Here is a 25869-nt window from a genome sequence, read left to right on the forward strand (position 1 = left end):
CTAGATCTCGCTCTCCTCCAGCAGCTCCTCGGTGGTCTCCGCCGTGGTGGGCTCCCCCTCGCTGCTGTCGGACATGCTCCTCTGGGCCAGCCCGGGGCCGCGCTCCGTCCTCCGCCCGCCCGGCCCCCGCTGCGGCCGCACCGCCCGGGCCTCGCTCACCTCCACACGCAGCTGCTGCGTGCTGCTCGCCTGCTGCTTTGGCCTTTTCTGGCAACATTTCCTCAGGTATTTTATGTTCTCCCCGAGAAAGCAGAGCTTGCAGCCCAAGGGATCTGCCAGCAGGAAACGGGACCACTGCTTCTGCAGCTCTGCCTTCACCTGAGGGGAGGAGAAAATGGTCATTGCTAATGGCGTGGAGCAGCCTGTAGTTCACTGCCACCAACATGCTTGGAAAATGAGGGGAAATGCGCCTTGGAAAATGAGGGGAAATGCCCCTTGGAAAATGAGGGGAAATGCAGGTGCTGAGCCTCCTGCCCCTTTGGGATTCACCTGGGCCTTGCGGAGTGGGAACAGGTCTGTTTGCTGAATCCATCTGAAGAGTCCAACTCTTCACCCTGACCTGGGGAAGCTTTTCCTGTGCAGATCTGGTGTGTGTGAGCTCAGTGACTCCCCTGTTCCCAGTCTGCTGAGCCCAGGGGCTGTGGAAACGAGGAGCACACAGCTTTACCCTGGAGCTGTGCTGGTGTAGCTGGTTTGTTGTGTTAGAATGGAAATCCCCAGCACTGGGTGTCCCCTGCCTGCACCAGGCTCCAGCTCTGGCAAGGAGCTGCGGCTTCCCCTGGCTCTACAGCAGCTCTTGGGTCTCAGAGCTCAGACATTTCTGCATTTGGTACAAAACCAAAAGAGCAGCTGCTGACATCTAATGAGAGCTGCTGACCATCCTGTGCCCTCTTCAGGTGTCAGACAAGCACTTCTCTGGTGCAGACAAGTGCCAGCTCTCTTAATGCCTTAGGACTTTAGCTTTTATATTTTTCATATATTTGTAATCCTGTAAGTCTTTAGTGTATTACTCTAAACTCCATATAAAGTGCTAGCTACTGTCTTCACATTTTAGTCAGACAAAACAATTCCTCTCAAGGACACCTGTCTGTTCCAGGCTCTGAGAGATGTAAGCAGCAGTGAATTAAGGAGGGGGGGGGAAACTTGGAGTAAATCACTTTATTACCTGAAGCTGTAATTGGAGGATTAACCCCTGATATGCAAATAGACCAAACTTATATCTGTCTGAAAAGCTCATGACCATTGTCCATTTTGTGTGTAGCCTCTGTGAGGCTTTTGACAGCCCATGGTGTATCTGTTAAAGGCCTTTAATAAATCCCCATTTTAATCTCAAACTCTACCTAGCCTCTGTTCTAGGGAGCCACTCCAAGGCATCACTCTTTTTTTTATATAAGTAGTTCTGAAATTACTGCATATTTCCTTGACAGATATTATAAACATCTGGCCTGCCCTGTGTCTAAACCCCATCTGTTTGTTTCACTGGTGCCCTTAGGGGAGTGCCCAGATCCCTGTAGCTGTGTCTGTGTAGTGTGTCCCCTGCCCCTTGTCTGTGCTGAGCTTTTGAGTGTCTGTTCATGGCAAATAGTGGCAATCTGAACAAAGAGATTCAGTTTAGAAAACATGTTAAATGGGCTGAGATAGCATCATTTTCCAAGGTAGCAAGTCAGGCTGAGAGGGCTGGGGTTGTTCAGCCTGGAGAAGAGAATTTCTGAGGAAATCTTAGTGCTCCTTCCAGTGCCTGAAGGGAACATATAAAAAAAAGCTGGAGAGACACTTTTTACGTGTGCAAATAGTGGTAGGACAGGGGGAGCATGGTTTTAAACTACAAGAGGACAGATTTAGATTAGATGTTAGGAGGATGTTCCCTGTGAGGGTGGGCAGCCCTGGCACTGTGGCTGCCCCTGGATCCCTGGCAGTGCCCATGGCCAGGCTGGACACTGGGGCTGGAGCAGCCTGGGACAGGGGAAGGGGTCCCTGTCATGGCAGGGGATGGGCTCTAAGTCCCCTCCAACCCAACCCATTCTGTGATTTCTATGAAATTATTTTTTCAACATGTTGATGTCTAAGATAATGAAGAACACCAAGTGTGATCACTTCACATGGAGCTCAGGAGTAAACTCAGAGAGGGTTCAGCCTGACTGATCAAAGTCTGGGCTTTCACTGATTAAGGGAGGGGGCTTCAGGTGCCAGAAGCCCCTCATGGCATTTCAGCCACCCCAGGCTACCCACACCTCCACTGTGCTCAACACTCAGCCTTCAGTGGAAATAGTTTGCATTTGAGCCCAAACCTGTGGCAGTTCTTGCTGTTCTCTTCACTCAAATCAATTTTACCAGCTCAAAATAATGCACACACACTCTCAATGAGCAGAGCTGGTCACTGTGTCCATCCTTCTTGGTGTCATTAACACACTTCACTAATGAACTAAAAGCTTCTCCCCCAGCATTGTTCTTACCTCTCCGTTAGCAAAGCAGTAGAGAACTGCTACCAAAAAACCCTGTAAGAGAAAGGAGTGAGAGGGAAAATCAGTGTGCAGGAAATATCTGAAGATGTAATTTAAAGGTAATATTAGTGTTAAAACCATCAATATAAACAGTGCTCCTTAATGCTCAGAAATGAAACTAGTTGTATTTATTTATCAATTAAGTACCCAGTCATTTGTTTTTGTGCAGCTCCTTAGCAAGTGCAAGGAACATTTTGTGCAGATGCTGAAGAACAGATTATAAAACCCAGCTTTATCTTCATTTTGCTACCACATAATGATTGGGTTTTTTTCCAAACTATTGCTGTTATACTGTCACTGCTGCTATTTCCAAATGTGGTAAAATTAAAAAAAAATGCAGCTTGGTTTCTCACATTTTTTATATGCTTGTTTGGGTTTGTGAATGATTCTACTGAGATCTCATTTGGGTTCTTTTTACAAATTATTTCTATATTAAGTGATTAGTGTTAGTGCAAAGTGCAGCTATATTCAGTGTTTTGGCCACTTGGAATTGCTGGTTTTCCTTTGAAACTGATTTACATAAACACCTTAAAAATCCTACAGATACAACTTGCTTTAAAACAACCCCAAAATTATTATTTCCATTTGCCTCTATCTGCATTTGATCTCAGGCTAAAGCAGCTTACAGGCTGCATCTCAGCCCCACAGACATGCAGATTTATTCCCACTGCTTCAGGAAATGCCCTTTTTTGGTGTGTCCAAAGGCATTTGTGACACAAATTCTGATTAAGAGAATAAATACTGTGAGTCCCAAGGCAATATTTATATCACAGTTACAAAGGTGCAGTTCATTTGACAATATTCAAGTGTTCCCACACTTACATTTTTCCAGAAATGTTTCTGCTTTGCTCAGATAAAAGTTTAAAAAGAAATTCACATACACAAAGGCTTGACATGTTTCATTATAGCTAGAATTAACCAATAGCATTCTGAGCCTGATGTTAATTTTCCAGCAGTCCTGAATTATTTAGAGTCATTAATTCCTTAAGCATATGTGCAGTTTATCTGCCAGTGGAAATGGGGACAGAAGAAACAGCCAACAGAATTGCTTTCTCCAGGTTTTTTATTTCTATCATTTTTCATGCTTCACCTGGGTTATGGTAGGAATATATGGTTAATTAAAGCTAATAATAGGTGATGTCAAGTACAGATTGTAACATAATAATTACATTACATAAATATATAGTCTAACATTTTAAACATTATATTAAAAACAAATTTATTAGCTTAAAAAGCAACTTTTTATGCAGAACTTCTCCTGCTCCTGGAGGCAGTTCTCTTTTTTGGGGGGATAGAAAGTTCATGACTCTGCTGGTAGTTTGGGGTTTTTGTTATGGGTATGAACTCTAAGGCTCTGCAAGCAGAAACAGGATTTAAACTTCAGTGCTGAGCCTGGTGATAGGAGCTGCCTGTGTGACATCCCTGGGCTGCTTCAGTGTGTGAAAACCTCACTGCTGCAGATCAGAGCAGTGACAAGCACCAAAATCACACCAGGAGATGAAGACTTTCTGATTATTTGTATTTGATATTAACTTTAGATCCTGGTTTCTTTAATTTTTCTCCCAGTAAATTGGTTTTCACACTTAGAAACCTTTCCAATGAGCTGTGACTTCTCAAACACACGTTTTCAGAATTATCCCAGTGTGAGTGAAACAGAATCAGAAATTCAGAAGGAATGTTCATTAGCAGAAGCTAATGTTCATTAGCACAGAAGCACATCTGCAGAAGCAGAGGTAAGCCTCACAATTGTTCTTCAGTTCTAATGACAACTACAATGTGATAAATTATTCATCAATAGCTGATGAAACCAGTGTGTTTTCGTGAGGGTAATAATTTCCATGCACAAGGGAGCCAAGATGTTTAGATTCCTCAATTTCCTAGAGCAAAGGAGCATCATACCTACACCAGAACTTCTATTTAGAATTTCATTTTCTGCTCCTTAAAATTGTTTGAGTTAAACCTTCAGCCGAGATCCCAAGGATAATTGTTTTTCTTTAACAAAACAGTTTAACTGCCTTTTAAAACTACTGAGAAGATTTACAGACTAAACAAATGTAATTGGGTACAGTTTATGTGCTTTTTGGCTAATCCCTTCATAAATAATACTGCAGCTAAAAAAGAAAATGTGCAATAAACATTGGCTAAGATCTCTGGGTAATTTTTAATGGAGTTTTGCTTCTAAAGCATGGAATGCTGCCAAGCACATGCATGTTTCTCTAAAAGGAATGAAGTTTGTGTTCTTTAGCAGGGATGAATAAGCTGGTTTATATATCAGATTTCTTTCTACAAGCCAGTAAATAAAATCTTCACTTAAAATGATTCTGCACTTTTAAAATAACATCTAGGCACTGCAGCCTCTCCAAGTAAGGATATGTCTAACCAAGGAACTTATACTCCAACATTAAGGTCCCTTCCAACCCAAATAATTCTGTGATTTTGTGAACACCATGTCAGCCGCTCCTTGGGGTTGTGGCTCTCCAGGAATTCTCTGCTGACACTCAGGACATTTTTCCCCTCAAGCTGTGGTGGAAATTGTAAAGTGCAGCCTCAAAAACAGTGTCAAAGCACTGGTGCATACACACACCAGAGCACAGGTGCAAATATGCAAAGGTTAAAACATCATAAACTGTGGGGAAAGTGCAGCAATGCTCTTTGGCTTCAGCCCCAGGCTGCAGAAGAGGCAGCAGGGTCAGAGCAGGGAATGCTGAGAGCCAGAGAGATTACTGGGTCTGCAGCAAATCAAGATCTGCAAACCACTGTCAGGGTGCCCCAGCAAGATCAAGGCAGGAAGGGGTGGAAAAAGGACAACTTTGCTAAGCAGGAACATTAATACTAACTCAAAAATTCATGATTTAGCAGGGTGCAGGACTCAAGACAAGCAGACAGAATGTTTTGTGCCAGTGTCCAGTTCTCTGGCTCAGCAAACTGGAGAGCAAATAGTTACAGGGAAGCACACCCTGTGCCTGTGGCCATCTGAGAAGCACCTCTGAGGTCCAACAGCTCACCCTGGAACCTGGTAAATATAGCCCAAACCTTCCAGTGAGAAAGGCTGGTAAAACATGGCTCAGGCCTTGCTGTTCTGGCTAAGCTAGCCTGGCAAGATCCCATGAAAATGGAATCTTCTGGCAGTAAGAATCAGTTAGCACAACTATCTGTTCCTGTAAAAAGCCAGTTTGCACCTGTGAAGAGAAGGATTCTACTTGTCAGAATCCATGAAGAAAAAATGCAAACATCTGTGTAAAGAGAGAATATTAGCACCTACACACACAAGCACCTTCTAACCCCTAATGAACTGAGGGGCAAGAAAGTTGTCAACCAATTAGAATTAAACATGATGACTTTGAAAACTGTATAAAAATGGGCTGTAACTTTACAGTGTGGCTTTGAAAAGTGTGTGTCTCCTCTCATTTCTAACACGAGGTCACAGCAGCAGTGTGTACCCAGGGCTGGGTATTTTACTGGGCTGTGGCTCCTTTAGCCAGAGTGCTGCAGCTGAGATCTGAGGGCAGAGTTTCCCCAGTCACTCTCCCTTCCTCACCCCAGGCTGTTTACTCACCCCAAACTAAGGCAGGGGTCTGAACATCTGTAAAACACTCCTGACTGCATGGTGAGAAACTTCTTTTCCACCTGCAGATGCTGTCCATTTTTCTGTTCCACCATTGACAAATTTTCTCCTAAAACTAAGATTTGATGCAGATGTACAGCACTTTTGTGAGTTTTCACCTAGCAGTGTCACTTTGCAGATAGGGTGAACAAACATCCTCAAGGAAAATGGAGCCCAAACCTTGGATGAGCAGACATTCTCATGGTTAAGATTTTGGTTGGGAGTGTTTTAAATGGACCATTTTAATCCTGTTTTCAGGGGTCTGTGATGAACTGTCACCTATTTCCAGAAGACTTTTTTTTTTTTTTTTTTTTTTTTTTTTTTTTTCTGAAAATGTCAGACTCCTTTTTTTGGTGTTTGGAACTATCATATTTGAGTATGCAGTTTGTGAGTGTTTTATCTTGTTACTGCAAGTGTATTTAGAGACATTGTAGGCTGGGTTATAATATTAAATCAGAATTCACTGTAAGTGTGGTGAGCTGCAAATGCACCTGGATCTATGAAGCCTAAAAACAATATTTGCAAAACAGTACTTACATGAAATGAGCTCATTGTCAGCTGAATGAAAAGTCTGATATGTCTTGAGAGTCCTTCCACCTGTTCATCAGTGATGAAGGTAAATACAAATTCGTGGATACCCAACAATGGAATCAGCACAAGCGTAGATCTTGCCAATCTTAAAAAGAAAATGTTTGATTATTGTATTTTGTAAACATCCTTGCTGCCAAAAAACTCAAAGAAATTATTCCAAATCATGCCCTTGATATTCTGACTTTGGAATGGTAGAAGTAGTTTTGTGATGTTGAGGATAATGTATGCATCAATCTGTGGATTTGAAGTTAAAAAGCATGTGTAAATGAAATGTTTTCCACAGCACATCCTGGCAGAATAAAGTAATGCCTGATTCTCTATCAAGCTACAAACACAGCACTAGAGGGTTTTTCTTTTTCTACCCAAATTGTGGTGACAAAGGGAAAAATGTGTCAGAGCAGCAGAGGCCACAGGTGTGAGAGGAGACACCTGAGAGCAGAGATCTCACTGCACTGAAAAGCCTATGTGGAAATGTCCCCCAAACCCAGCACTATTTCCCATATTCTGAATATCTGTTACACCTGGAGGTGGTAGGTACATATCTAGGGGAAGCTGGCAAGTTTTTGATGTGACAAAATTTTTAAAAAGGAGCCAGGATTTGTGTGTCTTTTGTTACATACCTGTATTTGTAGTCATGAAAACTCATTTGCTGAGCTTTTAGTTTGGAAATCAGCATTCTGAGAATTTTTAAGAAGATGACAAAGTTAACCTCGAAGGAAAATACAAATGGTTTACTTTCAGCAAAGGTTATGACATTAAACAGTTAACTACTAAATAAATGTGCAATTGTTATCAAACACTTGCAAAACCTGCCAGCAAATAACTGGAATGCAGCTGGGATGAGGGTGGAATATAAGCAGGTTTTTGTCTTATATTAAATATACAAAGCTGAATAACTTAGCATTGCCGTATTCAGCCTGACATATAATTTGATTATAATTACAAAATTACAAACTTTGATTAAAATTTGATTAAAATTATAAAATTACATTTCAATTTTTTAATACAGAGCCCTGCTTCCTCATCTTTTGAACAAAACTTTATCCTTTCTGTCACTGTATGTCTCCCTTCATATTTCTGTGCCAGGAATCTGTATCTTATTTGTTCCAAAATTTTAAAGGACAAAATTGGCACTAATTACAAAGACCAAGGAGGGAAAAAAAATACAGGGTGTGTAATTCTTACTGCAATGGAAAACAGCATTGGTCCTCGGATGATCCACCAGATCCCCATGTGTTCATTTGTTCCCCAGCACCTGACAAAGAATTTAAAGTATAATTATTTTCATAGGGAAAAAAAAGTTAGAATGCTCACATAACTTGTATACACATTTCAAAAGGAACTTGGTGAAGTTCAACTTTTTCAGGTGCCCCCCAAAAGAAATGGAATAAAACTAGGAAGAGTTTCACCAACAACTCTGGAGATGTTTCCACATGAATGTTGATAAAGGTTTCCCTAGACCAAAAACTTCAGAGCTATCTGGTAAATTTAGTCTTTGAATCCATAAAACATGACACCAAACCCCCAAATTGGAATTAATCCTACTTAAATTATCTGAAACTGGAGGCTGGAAATGAGGAAACTGGGAATTGTGGCCATGCTTCTCAATCTGCTGAAAAATATCCATGCTGTTTCCTTGCAGCTGTCTCTTTTTCTCCTGTTTAACCTTCTGCTTTGTCCTATTTCTTTGCTAATTAGCCTGAGGTTCTGGAGGATCTTGGCTTGTCATTTACAATTTACATGACATCTGACTCTGTAATTATGGTTTGGATGTTGCTTATTATCCACGTTGGCATTGCAAATACAATTCTCTAGAAACCACAAAAAATAAGAGGAGAACAAAAGGTTCCATACATAAACCACAAAGTTGATGTGATGTCACCAAGAGCATCACTGAAGAACAGAAACTGGTGCTTGTTAGAGCAGGTTACTGTCACTGGTGCCCTCACCAAATCTCAGTGACTATCAGGTTTTGTCATGAGCCTCCACTAAAATTGACTTTTTTTCTTTAAAAAGTAGCAGTAAATAGGAATTAAACTCAAATTGTCTCCAAGGAAAGCACTGTTCTCCTCTCCTGACTGACAGGGTGCTCTCCATGGAGATATTGGTGCACACAATTTGCTTCATGTAAATGGGTGAACATTTCAGGAACAGTCAAAGTTCATTCCACTCCTCACTAAATGCATAAATAAATCTGAGAATTCCTAGAAGTTTTTTAATGTAAAAGTACTAAAGAGAATCTTGAAAATGCAACAAGTATCAATAATAATCTGCTGGTTAGTTCTTGTGTCAAGTACTGCCAAGAGTTTTCAGCCATGCAGAGTCAGGATTCCAAAGAACATTTTATTTAATAACCTACCCAGTGTTCTCCAGTTTGGATCTGCTTATTCCCCAAGGGCCCACAAAGAGAATTGGAACAACTGAAAGAAAAGAAGAGTTTATTCCAGCCAAGCTTGTAGAAGTGTGGTGTAAAGATTTGTGCTTTTCAGTTTTCTATTTAGAACAATACAAAAATCAACTTCATTTGCAGTTCAAATCCAAAATCATTGTTCATGGTGCAGCTGAATCTTGCATTTTCAGACTGATGAATACATTCACACATAAACACACTGAGATCTGCTGAAATCTAAATTTCTGACCCTGAGAGTTCAAAGTAATTGGCACAGGAGGCCTCACAGAGCTCAGGCTCAGCTGCTGAGCTTTAAAGGAGTTTCCAGTGAAGGTGTGGAATGCTGCCTGGTTAATTAAAACAGCTGACAAAGGATTATTGTCCTGGACACATTCAAGAAAATCCCAATCCCTTTATTGTTGCCTCCAACCCTTCCTAGAGGTCATAAACAGCAGGCTGAAAACAAAAAACCAAACAAAAAGCAAACAAACAAACAAACACAAAAGTCCCCACAAACCCTAACGTAAAGTGTTACTGCAGTGTTCCAATGGATTACAAGAGTGAAAGCCCAAGTCTCAAATCATCAGCTAAAAGCAGTGTTCCACTGAATCCCCAGCCCCATAACAAATGGGATTTTCTGGTGGATGTGGCAGAAATTAAAGCAGGTGTGAGTCCCTGGGAGCAGAACAGGGACAGTTCAGGATTCTGGGACACTGACTAAGATCATGGAGAAAGATGGAGTGTGGCAACAGAGAAAGGGCTAGAAAGAAAATACTCTCCAAGAGAATAGATTTCAGAGTAGATAAAAGGGGTGAAGGGATGAAAGGGTCTCACTTGGGTAGGAGATGGTATTGGTGCAAAAAGAGGGTCTGCAGGGACAATTGGGGCAGCTGGGGACAGAACTGCAGACCAGGGGGATATGAATTGGTCTCATCCCAGGGTGATGAGGGGATGTTGTCAAATGCAGTTCCTGGGCAGCAGCTGAGGAAATGTCAGAGTGAACCCTGGGTCAGCCTGCTGCCTCAGCAGCAGTGGAACCACAAATGTCTGTAAGATGTGTCCCATCTTAGCAGGGATTGTAATAAACAAAAATAAAATTGAAGCTGATTTGTGGGGACATCCTTTAGAAAATTGGTGAATGTGGTGTGACCAATGGACAAGGACCAACAGGCAAATGATCATTATTATTATTATTATCATCATCATCATCATTATCATCATATTATCATTATCATTATCATTAATTCTCTTCTGGTAGGGAGCAGATTCCCTAACAGACTTGTCCATTGCAGCAATGAAATGACTGATCCCCATTCCAGCAAACTGGTGATCAAAGCAACAGAGGGGTTTAGAGATGGTGGAAGAATGGAACAACACTAAAAAAACATGAAAAGCAGTGGTTTGGTGCATAAGAACCTGTGTGCTCATACAGCCAAGGGTCCTTTAAAGAGGAACATGAGAGGGGACAGAGAAATCCAGGCACAGATGGTGAGAATGACCCCCAAAAGTAATTACCTTTAAATTGTCTTTATTGCATGGATAATGCCTGAAATGTTAGACCTGACTCACACAGTGTTTCAGATTGTCTCCCAATTTAAAGCACACCTTAGAACTTTCAGGTGAGCTGGGAAGGGGAGCATTTAAATGAAAATTGCTAATGATTTATCACTTTTGCTATGGAGGTGCTCTATTACAAAGGGAGGAAATGAAGTTGCTGGCAGTACCATAATGTTCAGTGATGACAACATACAGCCCAATGTAAGGAAGTTTCTTCTTGTTCTGCCCACCAGGCATCTGTTTTCTCACTAAACAATTCCCTGATTTCCTGTATCTGCAGCTCAAGCTGAACTGCAGCCAATGTCCCACTGCTGACATATCTCCAATTTACAATTGCTGGCTTCAAAACTGACAAATAAAACAAAAGTCAGATTTTTTTTTAGCTTCTTCACAAAATATCCTCCACTGACTCAGCAAAGCACCACATAGTCAGTGCTTGGAAACAGTGCAGGACTTACCCCATCCTATGACAATGTATGTCTGCAGCAGTCGTCTTTCAGAGAGCACCACAGTGATCAGTAATGTGTGCAGGTAAATCCCTTCTACTAACAGCCAGAAGTAATTTGCCCCAACAAAGTAATGCATGAAAAACTGGGCAGTCCTGCAAATGATTACAATCTGTAGGAATCAGAGACCAAGGGTCATTGTAAATATAGTTGTCATAATCTGCATGGGAGAGTTTTTACTGGTGAGCTGTTAAAATAATAGTCATCATTAACATCTTGCAGATAATTTTCCTTATTGACATGGGCAAGCTCTATTTCTACAACATACAAGAATAATTTATTCACGGTAGTCATAAATGAGATGTAAATAAGTGCCAAACAAAAGCAGAGATTTCTTTCTGAAAGCTACAAGATGTGATTTGTTTTGCTTAAGTGGCTATTTCTAAATATTACAACCAATTAATATGTTCTTTCTATTAATTTAAAATAAATCTCTTATCTCCTAAAAGAAATCAGGATATAATTTTGATTACCCCAACTTTTATCAACAAAATTTCAGCATCCAAAGATCAACTTATGAACACCCCAACACTTGATGCTGTAGGGCAAACTTCCAAAACTGCAACTGTTATAACCACTAGAAGCAAACATTTATTATTAGCTATGAATTAACACCTTACCTCTGGGCTGAGGTATAATATCCATCCAGTTTCATCATTTGGTCTTTTTGAGTAAATATTGTAGTATACAGAATCTTTTATAAGAACTGCTGCAGCACGCAAGATAAAGGATGCAAATAAATTCATGTGGATGTAGTTTCTTGTGCAGTGAAGTTTTCTGTGGGAGAAAAAAAATAATGTATGAATCCTCTGGAATATATCTGATTTGCAGAAATAAAATTTCTAAAAACAAAAAAAAAAAAAAACCCAGCAAAACAGCTGTTGTATTCATATTGTTGCCATCAATGGTTTCTGCTTAGAAATTTTATTTTTATTGCTCCTTAGAAAAATACAAGTTATTTACATGGAATCAACAGAATGGTTTGGGTTGGAAAGGATCTTAAGGCCCATCTCATTCTATCCCCCCCTTCCACTAGATCAGGTTGCTTCAAGGCTCATCCAACTTGGCCTTAAAATCTTCCAGGAATGGGGCAGTTTCTCTGGATGAGCTGTGCCAGGGCAGCATAGCAAAGAATTTCTACCTAATATTTAATCTAAATCTACCACCTTCAGCCTAAAGCCATTTCCCCTTGTCCTACCACTCCATGCTCTCATCCAAAGTTCATTCCCAGCTTTTTTGTAGCCCCTTCAGGTACTGGAAGGCTGGAAGGTAACTAAATAATAACTTCAATTTCATAAAAGGAATATGAATACAGGGCTCTGTATGTTTACAATGCATGTGAATTTGTACTAACCTGAGTAAAGAAAGTATAAGCAGAGCTAATATCAGTGAGATGAGGGAAAAGTAATATCCTATAGTGTACAACAGCTGTAATGTGGTGAGTAGTTTATGTTCTTCTTCCTGGGAACAAAGAAGAAAAATATGTTATGTGGGCAGGTGACAGAGCAGAAACACAGCTCAGAAACTTTGGGGATCCCCTGCTTTGAGTTCCAAGGATCCAGGATTGTGATCCCTGCTCTCTGCACTGCCTTTGAAATCAGTGTGTGACAAAGACACTTGCACCCAGAGTTTTTTTTAAATGCAAAGGCACTCCCAGGTTTCTCCTGCACAAACAGAAGTCTTAGTCCAAAGCTGATCCTTGCCCCATTCCTGCTCCATTCCTGTCCTGGTGGGAGCAGCTGCAGCACCTGAGCCTGCCCAGCAGTGTGTGTGTCCTGCAGGGACCAGCTGGGTCTGCACACTCAGCTCTGCCCAGAGCTGCTCAGACTGACTGGCTGCCTTGAGTTCAAAGGGAAAAACAGGAATGTCATCTTAGGGCTGTCTTGGATGTCTCTGGATGACAAACAAGACCTCAGAGGAGGAGGAGAACTGCTCACACTTTCATAGATTATCACACAACATCCTGAGTTGAAAGGTACCCACAAGGATTGTTCAAGTCCAGCTCCTGGCCCTGCACAAATTTCCCTTCAATTTGCCTAATTTAACATTTCTTTTTCCTAACTTTTTTTTTCTATTTTAGCTGCATATGTCTACCTCTCAACTATTCAAACTTTGAGCCAATTAAATAAAACAAACAGGTACAAGCCCACATTTAGTGTTGGTAGGAAAGCTGATTAAAGCTCTCAAAGAAATTGCTGTCACACAAGATGAAATAATATATCTTGCAGAAACAACTATGCTATCCAGAATGGTCAACAAACCTTGGAAAGCACTCAGAACTTATGAACATTTATTACATTTATATAAATAAACTGAAAGTTTGGAAATTCATGTACTTACTATATAAAGAGCTCAGTAAAAATGTAATAACACACAGAGATACTAAACTAATAATGTTTTGTAACTTTTCAGTAAAGCAGTGTTACTCGATAGAGTAAGAAACAGCACTCAGCATTAAAAAGTGAAAAATAGTGGTAATAGTGCTTACCTAAGAGACCTAATTCTGACATCTGCTAAGCTGAACTCCATGGCAAAAGAAGTTTGGCTGACAAAGTCAATATGAGAAATACAGGAAGGATGGCATTAGATGAGGGTGAATCCTCCAGTCTCTGACCAGCTAACTTTGAAATAACCAATTAACAGCTCATTAAATGCTGAAAGACTCAAAGGGAAGTTGTCTTTGACAGACTAATGTGATGTGGGGACATGCTGGGATGCTGATTTGCTTGACAAGTTGCAGTCATTTTTAATTTTATTAGGAGAAATCAGCACATGTGAGCACTGGACTCTGAACACAAAATAACTTGTGGCATCTAAAGCAGGAATCCCCTTCTTTAATATTTTCTCTTCTGCTTCTTATAAATAAAATAACAGCTTTCCATTTGGTTATTTAAATGAAATCTGAAGATCCTTTGCAGGTATTAAATGGAAATGTTTTGTCAGTTACTCAAGCAAGGATTAAGAAGATTAAAGTTTTCAACCATAATATAAAACATACTTACATTTTTTTGGAAATGATTTTTCTCAGAACATTCTGAACTATCCCGCCAAATGTCTGTGGAATTTTCCTTTGTTTGCCAAATCCCTTCATCCAAGCAGACTCTGTATACATGTCCTACACTTCCTGAAAGTAAACAGAGTTTTAGTTTGAAAGGTCAAAATAGACATTTCATTTTTCATACACGTTTGAAAGATTTCTGCCTTACACCTCCACAGTGGACTTTATACCACCCATACTCAAAAAAAGAATAAAATCCACTTTTCTTTTGTCTTTGTCAATATATTGTCTATATTCACATAGGACAAAGCAGGATGTAATGCAGCAGAAATAAATTCTCAGAATGTACCTGGTTTTTAACAAGAAAACCCACACAGTACATTCAAAAGAGAAACCTACATCTCACTTTATTAATTTTTCCTCAATAAACTCGTGAATAGGTAATTCACTGACCAGGATTTGATTAGGGAATGATCTTTCTCTGTAACACCTGATGCAGGCTGGTGTTTCATGTCTGTGCTCTGGGCCCCCTTCAGCAGGTGGGGTGAACTGAAGTTTTTTTGTTTTTACTGCATTGTCCCAATTTATACTAATTAGGAATTTGCCCACAGCATCATAGGAATGGTGTGGAGACCCTGGTTGATGTTTGATGCTGTCCCCAGTAGCTGCCATTCATTTATTCTGATCAGACCTGAGCTCTTTCAATCATTTTTGTGTTTAAAGTGTTTAAGGGAGGTAGCAACAACCAGAACATCTCAGAAATATCTGAGCAATGTGTTTTGCTCAGCTCAGAGCTGAGAGAATTGCTTTGGGAGCACAGTTTGTTGTGATGGAGCAGGAGCTCTCTCTGAATAGTAGACACAGGAAAAACCTTAAACCATCCATGAAATGTGATCAGAAATCTTGCTTTTGTAGAAATTCAGAGATAAAGGTCTCCATTCCATGGAGGCAAGATGCTTTTGTTTATTATGAAGAGCTGGGTTTGTTTTAGATGGTTGGCAGAAGCAGTTTGGGAGATTAGATAGAAAATTGGTGTCTTAACGTTTATTAGAATTAAAAAAAAAAAAAATATTAATGGACAAACCATGTGTGGCTTGGGCTGGAGAAAGGTGGGGTAAGCAGCTGGTACAAGCCTCCCATAAATTAAAGGTCTGGGGCAGAATTGGTCCCTCCAAGTGGAATCAGAAAAGCTGCTCAGAAATGTGTTTAGCAGGATCCAGAAATGCTGCTCTGTGCTGTTAGCAGTGCCCTTTCATTCCTTCATGGCAATCTTGCCTGTCCTCAACACTTCTGCCCATGAAGGTGTTTTCCCCATTCCTGAGAGGCTCCTGCTGCATTCCCTGCAGGAAAAGGCTGCTGCAGGGCTGGGAACTGGAGGTGCTGGGAATACCCCTGGATTTGGCTCTTCCAGGTCTCTGGAATTGTGTCTGGGGTCAGTGGGGACCTGAAGCAATGATTCCTTTCCTTTCTCCAGTCCTCAGGCTAGCTCTGGACCAGAGATGGGTGGAACTACTTCATGGACAAAGGTGAAAAACCCAAAGAGGCTCTTAATCCTGGGAAACATCCAGTATTTTATTCCTGAACCACATCCAGGGAGAAGGAGAGAGAACAGAGGAGTGGTGGGGAATTTCAAACCCAGGGTGAGGGGGGGGAAACTGAGCTGCAGCAAAGGGTCACACTGGCAGGGAGGGGCTCAGGGAGGGCTGAACCAGCCCCACAGAAGTTCAGGGGAGTGCAGTGCAAACCGTTTTTCTCAGTGCAATATATGAACCTACACAGTGAAATACAACAGGGACCCCAGAGGTTGCAGCTCAGGAGCTGAACCCTGAATCTATCCCAATAATAAAGCCCTGGCATGACCCTGCAAATGTTCACTGCAGACAGTACAGAACTGGGGTAAGAACAGATGGAGAAAAAGAGCAAATAAACATCAGAAATTATTTTGTGCCTCAGTTCAGCAGTGGTAGAAAGAGGTGAGACTTTCTCCCTCATCATCTGGAGCAAGACAGACAAGCACCAGCTCTGCTTTAGCTGAATTCTGGCACAAACTCCAAGTTACCACTTTCACATTACCATTTTCCAGCCATGGCAAATACGAAGGACAAGGAACAGAGACATTTCCTGGGGGTGAGTAAGGCCAGCAAACAAATTGATCAAATGTCCCATTGCAATGTACTCCTGGGGAGAGAAGCAAATAAAAGTTTTACAAAAAGTTGTGCAGACAATGGATAATCATGGAAACCATTTTGTACTACTCCAGGTAACCTGCAAGCTACTCCAGAGTAACAAAATATTGCAGATAAATGTTGTGTATTCACTGTGCAGTGCAGAAACAGGAGCTGCCCTTCTTCCCTGAGACCATGCATCACCTGAAGGCTTTGCACTCCACTATGAGATAAATTTATTGCTTAAAATCACAAGGAAGTGAGGTCAGACCTCACCAGAGTCTGCAGGTTCCTTTTGAGGGACAGCACAGGGACAGCTCTGGTCTCTGCTCTGTGACAGTGACAGAACCCATGGCATGGCTGGAGCTGTGCCAGGGCAGGTTTGGGTTGGATTTAGGAAAGGTTCTTCCCAGAGGTGCTGGCACTGCCCAGGCTCCCCAGGGAATGGGCACAGCCCTGAGGCTGCCAGAGCTCCAGGAGAGCTGGGACAGCACTGCCAGGGATGCTCAGGGTGGGGCTGGTGGGGGTCTGAGCAGGGACAGGGGCTGGGCTGGATGATCCCTGTGGGTCCCTTCCAGCTCAGGGTGTTCTGTGATTCTGTGATTTTATGACTGTATGATCCCAAGGCCCCCGTGGTCCAAATGTGACAGTGAGATCCCAGGCATGTTATCCCTCCCAGCAGGCTGGGAATGGAAGATATTTCATCTTTCCCACCTTTCCCTGGGAGACCAGCTCTTACCTCTCAGTTTCTCACAGTGACTCCTTTTAGTCTTTGGGCAATAACTCAGATTCCCAGAAATATTAAATATCCCTTATTACCAGAGGTTATATCTCTAATATCTCAGAGTAACTCAATTTTAATCTCCTCAGTTATCAGATCACTCAAAGGGTGGAAGGTTAACATAAAACACTTGATAATGCAGAATTGAAATGGTGCAGACAGGTGACAGCAACATAAAATAAAATGCACAAATGGCTGCCCTAGTGACTTGGTTAGTTTCTGTCTTTTTTTTAGGGTAACACCAAAGTTCTTCCCTCTTAACTTTAATGCTTTTGCTCATCCTAAACCAGAATAGAATATCCCAAATTATTTTCCATAGTGCTTAGCAATACTTTGAGAAACTTGTGTGGGAAGAAGAATACAGGGAGCAAGATAGCTCTGTGCTATCTCATCAGCATCTTTTTGGGGTGCTGTTGCTAAAATACAGAGCACAGGATGTGCATTCTTACTTAATATTCTGCTGTACCTTTGAGGCAAAGCATCTGTGTTATGATCTCTGTAGCTGTTAGCATTTATAGCTGCATTTTTATTGTTCTTTTCCCCAATTTCTGCTTGTTCAAGTGTGGACTGGGGAGGCTGCCAGGAGAAAAATACCTTTTTCTTTCAATTTCATGAAAGCTGAAGTTCTGAAGCCCTGCAGTTCTCTTGATTACCCACTACAAACTACTGCCCTCTAATATCTTTCTGGGTCACCTGGCTTAGTTCTAATTGCCACCAAAGCCACTATTCCCTGCTTTCCTGGCAAAACACAATCTTCTTTTGCATCATGCTGATGTTTTCTGCACACCAGGTGCTCACCACAGGCTATTGACTTCTGCTGCTCTCTGCTGCTCCTTTCATCCCTGTCAGCATTAGTTGTAATCCATCCTGCAGGTACTGGCTGAGCTGGTGTATGCTTTGTTTTGCCTGCTTTCCATTTTTGTCCTCTCTGCAGTCCTCATCACTCTCTTCTTGCCTCCTTGACTGTAGTCACACTGTCAGTAACTCATGGGAGCTTCTCTGCTTTTCTGTGTTTCCCCCTTCCTTATTTTCCACAAATGGCTCTGACTTCTGACCCCTCCCAGTTTGGAGTCACCAGCAAATTTGGTGAGGGGGCTTTCAGTGCCTGCCTATAGCCAGTGAGACCAAAACAGAGAGCACAGATTGACTTTCCACCTTTCCTTGGTGAACAGCAGCCATCCCTCTGCTAGCCACACCTTGGACTTCAACTACTCAAACCAAACCCATGCCATCCTTTCCTGAAGTCAGACTCCTAGCTGAGCAGAGTTTGTACATTTAGGAGTGAAATAATGACAGATTATGAAGTCCCCTTTTGGCAAACAGCAGAAAACTTTGAGCACCCATCAAAGGCTTGAATTCAGGAGGAGACACTGTAGGTGTCCTTCTCCTCATTTAAGCATCCAAAAACACAGAGACAGGAGAATAGACAGGGGACTTTAGGCTAATATTTGTGTCAGGTGAATTGTTCTACGTTTAGAACTTAGGAACAGACATACAGCAAGACAATATTTGCATATTTGTCAGTGTTAGTCAATAAATGTCTTCATTGCTTAATTCCTTACCACTATCTACAGATGATTCCTGCAGCATTTTCAAGCATTCCTGTTTGTATTTGTTCCATCCAGTAGTGGTTTTCTCCAGCAGAGAACCTTTGGCCTGGGAGTGAAAATACTGTATATGAGAAAAATCAGTTAGAACCTTTCAGTCCTTAATAACAAGTGTCTTTCCATTATAAGAAATTCTGGTCTGAGCACCAGGAGGAGAGGAGAGGAGAGGAGAGGAGAGGAGAGGAGAGGAGAGGAGAGGAGAGGAGAGGAGAGGAGAGGAGGAGAGGAGAGGAGAGGAGAGGAGAGGAGAGGAGAGGAGAGGAGAGGAGAGGAGAGGAGAGGAGAGGAGAGGAGAGGAGAGGAGAGGAGAGGAGAGGAGAGGAGAGGAGAGGAGAGGAGAGGAGAGGAGAGGAGAGGAGAGGAGAGGAGAGGAGAGGAGAGGAGAGGAGAGGAGAGGAGAGGAGAGGAGAGGAGAGGAGAGGAGAGGAGAGGAGAGGAGAGGAGAGGAGAGGAGAGGAGATTGGAGGAATGGTAGGTAAAAAGGCCTAAAGGGCTTTTTGGTTTTAGAATCTTTTTAAAGGTAATCAAGCACTCCTGGTTGAGTACTACAGCAAAAACCAATTGAATTAAACAGTACTAAATAAGCAGTGCTATTTAGCCACTAACACATTTCCTCCTACTCCTGTCCAGCATTTCACAGACCATTTATTTTACCAGCAGCTGCAACTGTGCCATACAAATCTTTCTATTCCTCTTTGCCCCCACATTTTCTTCTTTTTTTTTTTTTTTTTTTTTTTTTTTTTTTTTTTTTTTTTTTTTTTTTGAGACACTTCTGTAAATTTCAGTTTTACTTGTCCATTCATACTGTGTTGCCCTTTTTGCCTCAATAGGGCACTTTTTTGCTTTCTTCTTGTGTCTATAGGTGAGAAGAGTCTTCACCCTCTAGATTTCCCACATAATAAAATGAGACACAACCTGTTATAGAACACTCTGACTGCAGAGGTCTGTAAGAGGACCATGGTTGATCATTGCTCTTCAGGAAAGCAATGGCTAAAACCCAGAAGAATTAAATGCAAAACCACTTGGTGTTTTGGGTGAAGAAATTCCTTATTAGGAGCAAAGCAGTTCAGAAAGGATAATGGGAGATGCTGCTTACAGCTCAGTGTTAGATGAGGATTTGGTCATTATTTATCCATAGAACAGAACACCATCCTAGGCACTCCTGTGCAATAAAACCCCTGCTCTCCTGAAACCAGGGCTTTGGGAGGCACAGCAAAGATTTCTGCTACTAGAAGTCACCAAAAATTCAAAATTCCTTACTGGTTGAAAATGTTTCCGATTGTAATTTTGGAGAGCAAACAAAATATAAATTTTCTAAAGAATATTTTTACTAAAAGATATCATTCAGTTCTTCAGGAAAAGTCAACTGCTTTTTGTCTAGACTACACTCTTTCTTTGAAATTGCCTTTAACACATGTGTGGTTGTCCTGATGCTGACAGAAAATGGTGATGTGCCAAGGGCTGAGATATAGAACCAGAACAACATATGGCTGGGAACTTCACCTTAGTTCTTTAAACCTATGGTTCATTTTTATTTTAATGAAGAAAATCATATTTATTTACTTTCAAAACAAGAGCAGGGCTTTGATGGGCCAGCTCTTATTCAGGATCATTATTTCATGCATGTTTTGACTGTGTAAAATGTTGCCTGGTCAATACTCTGCTTTAGCTATTTTGCAGACACCCCACTTTAAGCTTGAGGGAGCAAAAGGACTATAATCATTCTTCTGTGGATGGGCTTGCAAGATAAGGAGAGAATATTTACAGCAGCCATGAGAAAGGAATGCATGTTTCCAAATTAAAAAAGCATCTTGACATTTCCCTCATGTGGGCCTCAAAATGCTGGGAGCCAGGGGAGATTCTTGAGGCACCCGGGGGTCAGTGAACCTCCCTTGGAGAGGAGAGACTTGGGGATGACGCATTTGCAGACAGGACTCTGGGTGGAAGGAAGAACACTCCAGTTTCTGATAAACAAATGCCTTAAACTGATGCCTAGAGAGGCTACCTGGAGCAGAGGCTGGGATATATTAAAATCTCTGCTTTTAATATCCCAAGGCTCCAAAGGATTCCCCTTGGGCAGTGCCACAGGAATCCAGCAGGGATTCATGCCAAGGCTCCAAAGGATTCCCCTTGGGCAGTGCCACAGGAATCCAGCAGGGATTCATGCCAAGGCTCCAAAGGATTCCCCTTGGGCAGTGCCACAGGAATCAAGCAGGGATTCATCCCAAGGTTCCAAAGGATTCCCCTTGGGCAGTGCCACAGGAATCAAGCAGGGATTCATCCCAAGGTTCCAAAGGATTCCCCTTGGGCAGTGCCAGGGCCCGGCCGTGGCTCCACCCAAGATGGGCCCAAGATGGATCCCAGTCACGAGTTCTCACACTTGCATCACTTTGGCTCCATTTCCATCTTGGCTTCACTGTCCAATCCCAGCTGCAGCTCCTGCACTCCCATCCTCCCACATTCTCTCCTCCATTGGCTGCTGGTTGCACTTTTTGGGGCTGAAGCTGCAGCGTGTCCTTGGTTGTGGGGCTGGAAAAGGATTGTTTTGTGTGCCTGAGCTGGGAGGAGAACTTGGGACACTTTGGATGGAGTTCAGAGTCACACACCAGTGCAGTGCAGAGTGTGGGAATATGAAAGGTAAAACTTAAGGCATCAAAACAGCCAAGGACATCCAAAGGAAATCAGCACTGGCTGCCTGGCAGCTGCTTTGGGTTCCATTCCTGGAGGTGAGGTTCATACACAGTCATGGAGAAGTTCACTCAACCAGAGTGAGGAGCTAATGACAGTTCCACATCATTTCCTGATGGAATTGTCCATCTCCTCAAATCTTCAGGCATGGTCATATAGCCAGTACCTGATCACTACTGATGTGAATACTTGTGAGATAAATTTGTATTCTATCATAAAACTTTCTGATGAAAAAAAAATCAAGTTTACACAGAATCAGAGCTTCAGCTGACATAAAAAAGTTACGAGCTGTCAGCTGACCTGAAAAATTAATTTTAATTATAGTTAGAAGGACATATTTAAAAAATAAACTGATCAAAATGAAACATTTCACAGAGTAGCTGTGGCTGCCCCAAGAGTCCCTAATGGTTGATCTAAAGGACTAAGAAATCCCTTTCAGATAACGTTTTCAAAGAAATAATAAACAGATATTCAACAGGAAACCATGATGGCTTGAATGGCAGCAACTTGTGAATTGATCATCAGATACTTACAGAGGCACTACCAACAAAAATGGGCTGAACAAAAGCAAACTTGCTGTTTGTACATGATTATTCAGTGTGCAGGGGTCTCCACCCTGGGGAAAGGACATCAACACAGACAAAGGCTGAAGAATGCTGGCAGTGCCTGGGAATGAGGAAAATCAGCTTTTGTTCCCTTCATGCTGTGAAAGGGTTTGATGCAGGTGCCCCAGGGAGAAGATTTCAGTATTTTCTGCAGTGGGACATCCTGTTAAGGCTTTTGTGTATGAACTGTATTTTTAGAGTTATTTACTGTCCTGAATCACAGAATGTCCCAGGTTGGAGCACAAGGATCACCCAGCCCAGCTCCTGGCCCTGCACAGACACCTCACCAACCCCACCCACCCTGCCCTGAGAGCTTTGTCCAAATTTCCCTGGAGCTCTGGCAGCCTCAGGCTGTGCCCATTCCCTGGGGAGCCTGGGCACTGCTCTGGGGGAAAAACCTTTTCCTGACATCCAGCCCTGAGCCAGGTTCATGCCATCGCCCTTGGGACTGGGTCCCAAGAGTGAGGATTTTGCAGGACACCTCTGAGCTGCCACTGGAGGGGAAACCAAGGAGGCTGGAATAATGCTTTAGAGGGAAGGGGAAATGAAGGGGGGGAGACACCTTGATGTTCTGTGTCTGTGGAAGTGTGATAATTGATAAAGATTTGTGTTAATCACAGAAGGTTTGGAGTTTGTATAAACCAGAATACTTAGATAAGGCATGGACCTAGATAAAGGGAAATACATGATTAAAATCATTCTGTTTTAAATCCCCCTGTTATGAATATTATGTTCTCTAAGTAAGTTGCATTTAATACCAGTTTGCCAAACAAGGCTTTCCCACAGCCTGAACGATTTTGCAAAATCAGATTTCCTGCTTTTGTGTGATCAACTGCAGCCTATCCCTGAGACCAGATTCCCTGATTTCTGCCATTCCTTATCTGCCAAGAGCAGATGGTTATCTGTGGGACTGGACAAATCACCCAGAGACTTCACAGTTGGTTTTTGTTTTTTTTTTTGACCACCACTGCTTACCTGGCAAAATTATGACAACAAAAAATAACACTTATTGATTATTACAAGAAAACCATGCTATAAAGAGAAGCTGCAAACTGGATTTGGATGGAGTGTGGAGTGGGCTGTGACCCCTCACATCCCCCAGCGCTGCTTTGCTCTGTCTGTATAAAATAAAGCAATCTAAATTCTGCTGAGTATCGAGACTATTGATTCTCATTTATAACATAAGTGAAAAGGAGTCAACAAAAGGTCAGAGGCAGGCATGACTCTGTGTCCTGCCAGCCCTGGCTCCTCAGGGAGGGGCTCAGGCTCGAAGGAGGAGGGTGCCCTCCAGCTGGGGCAATTTGGGGAGCACAGAAATCACTGCTGCTAATGGTTCTGTCATGATGGAGAAAGCCAAAGAATGACACAAAGGTTTGGGTTGGAAGGGACCTTAAAGACAAGAAAAATCTTGTTCCAGCCCCTGCCATGGCAGGGACCCCTCCCACTGTCCCAGGCTGTTGTGTTTGGGCTATAGGAGAGCAGCTAAAGGACATAGCTACAAAGCTTTTCGTGCAATGGAGAAGCAAAAGGAAAGTTTTTATTTAATGAAACACTACACTTATATAAGAGTAGTTTGTGGAGCAAGAATAGAAATGATTTAATTGGTGTCAGAGAGGTGACATTCTTACAAGAGAATGTAACCTTTGGTTACGTAGTTCACACACGTTGCAGGTGTTCAAACATTATTATAATTTTGGGGTTTTTAAACGTTTTTCTTGAGCAGGTGCAGTTTGAGTTCCAGGGAGAAACACAAACTTCAGGGACATTTCCCATCATCCCAGCCACTGCAAACACCAGATTTTGATCTGTTCTGTGTTTCAGTTGCCATTTGGTCACTGCTTTAATCAGGACTCCTGAACTTGGCAAAATTCATCTCCAGTATCTGAGACAGAAGCTCAGAAAGTCCAAAAAATCTTTTTCGCCACACTGGACATCATTTCAGGTTGTCTGAATTTTTTTTTTCGGCAATTTTTTTTTTTTTTTTTTTTTTTTTTTTTTTGCCTGACAGCCTGGCCCCTGCTTGTGCTGAAGTTCAACCATGAGGAAATTCAATCAAAATTCCCTGGAAGTGTCTGGCCTTTTATTGAGGTTGCACTAAGAAGACACCACTCTTTAGAAATTTGTTGGATGCAGAAAAAATTGCTGCCTGAAGCCTTCCTTTAGGAAATGGATTATATTTGCTTGCAGACCTGCTGAAATTTAAGTTTTTCATAACGGACCAGAGTACAGCCAGAATGTCACCCTTTAAATTCTTTTTTCACTGAGCTAGCAGTGAAATGAAATGTTTCTGTTTATTCAGACTATGCTCTTATGGACAGAGAAAAGCCCCTTCAATTTAGGCATAAACTAAAAATAAAAGCTGAAAAATATTTATTCATTCCTTCAGCCATGATCTGGGTTTAGTCTGATGGATATTTTTCCTATCTATAGAGGTTTTTGCTAGAAAATACAGATAAAGTGATTTATGGCTGTTATTCCTTGCAGTGTTTCTTTCAGATGAAATAAAATATAAAGAAACACAGCATATATTTATTTTAAAAAGTTCAGGAACCACTATGACAAATTAATTCACTGTGATTAGCCTAGCAAAGTTCTGATCTCACAGAAGTATTTGGGAGAATTTCTGTTAGCATTGATGGAATTAAGGCTTTGGTCGAGGTGTCTCACAAATCTGAGAGTTGTTTCACTTCTATAAAGAGAAGTTCTTAGCAGCAAAACTCTAGATTTGAATTATATATTAAAAAAAAGAATATTTTATTTGTTAAAAAAAAGAAAAGCATTTGTCTCCTGATAATTTTTTCTTCATAAAGATGTTAGAAACACAGATATGGGCTCTACAGCACATACAGATGCAAACCCACTTTCTTAGAAACCCAAGAAAATAGATATTAATTGGATAGAAATACCTTTTTATTTTCAGTTTATTTTCCTGATGCTCATACACGTGATAGAAATGTACCCCAAATATATTTTGGGTGTGAATTATATTCAGTTAAATTGAATTTTTTCAAATATCAGTAATTGTTTAAAAAACTATTCAAATCGAGATTGATATTAATAAATAAATAAGAATCACTAAAAGCCTGCATGAAAATTTCCTTTAAGTGAATTACATTGATATATTTTCTTATTAAATACCTAAAGCCTTTCCAAATTATAAGGTAAGAAAGAGGTGATCATTTAGAATTTTGTAAATATTTAGGGAAAATATAAAAATAAAGTGGTTTAGTGGATCTCTTCAAGAAATAAAAACGGAAATCTCATACATATTTATTTGCTTTCTGTATGAAGGTGAGGTGCAGAATGACTTTACAGATTTCACAAATTGGAAATTCAGTGCTCACAAGTTAGAGGCTAAAAAGTAGTGCCAGACACAAATCAAAGCTGGATTTAGAACAGAGAAAAAACAGTAGAAAATAAACATGATTCATAATAGCATTTTTATCTGGTAGGAAAACAGAAAAACAAATGCAATTCAATACTGATCAATACTGGTATGAAAAGTGATTGTGCAAATGATGTAAACATAATTTATTCACTGTATGAATGAGGATTAACAGAATAAAATTGTAATAAATTACCTAGTCAGCGAGAGTTCTAATATAAAACTCTACAGCTTTGCAGCTTTGTTTCTCATGACTAATTAGTAATAAAAATAAATGATTATGCTGGAAGGAGTTTTGGTACAAACATGCTGCTTGTGGCAGTTCAAATGCGACGTGCTAGGAATTCCCTTTTGTCCTGTCTGTTATTAATGACGGAATCAGCTTACCTGTTTCACAAGAAACAATATCATGAGAGAGCTGGCAGATGTTGGAGGGATCCTGGACCAGAGTCCCATGCTGGAACAGAGAGCAAAAAGTGTCACCATGCCCAT

The 25869-nt window shown here is 41.3% G+C and overlaps 1 protein-coding gene across 1 annotated transcript; it reads right to left on the reverse strand.

Moving 5' to 3' along the window:
* On the reverse strand, positions 1 to 25869 carry GLP2R (glucagon like peptide 2 receptor; the record flags this gene model as incomplete). Its single annotated transcript, XM_079323160.1, has 13 exons — positions 1 to 318; positions 2454 to 2495; positions 6643 to 6781; positions 7317 to 7405; positions 7882 to 7951; positions 9056 to 9116; positions 11101 to 11260; positions 11769 to 11925; positions 12503 to 12609; positions 14151 to 14272; positions 16220 to 16324; positions 18655 to 18748; positions 25765 to 25869. The coding sequence occupies 13 exons, from the start codon at positions 25867 to 25869 to the stop codon at positions 1 to 3; spliced, it is 1569 nt and encodes a 522-aa protein (XP_079179286.1).

This window comes from Erithacus rubecula (genome assembly GCF_903797595.1).
Source record: "Erithacus rubecula genome assembly, chromosome: 20".
In the NCBI taxonomy this organism is placed as follows: Eukaryota; Metazoa; Chordata; class Aves; order Passeriformes; family Muscicapidae; genus Erithacus; species Erithacus rubecula.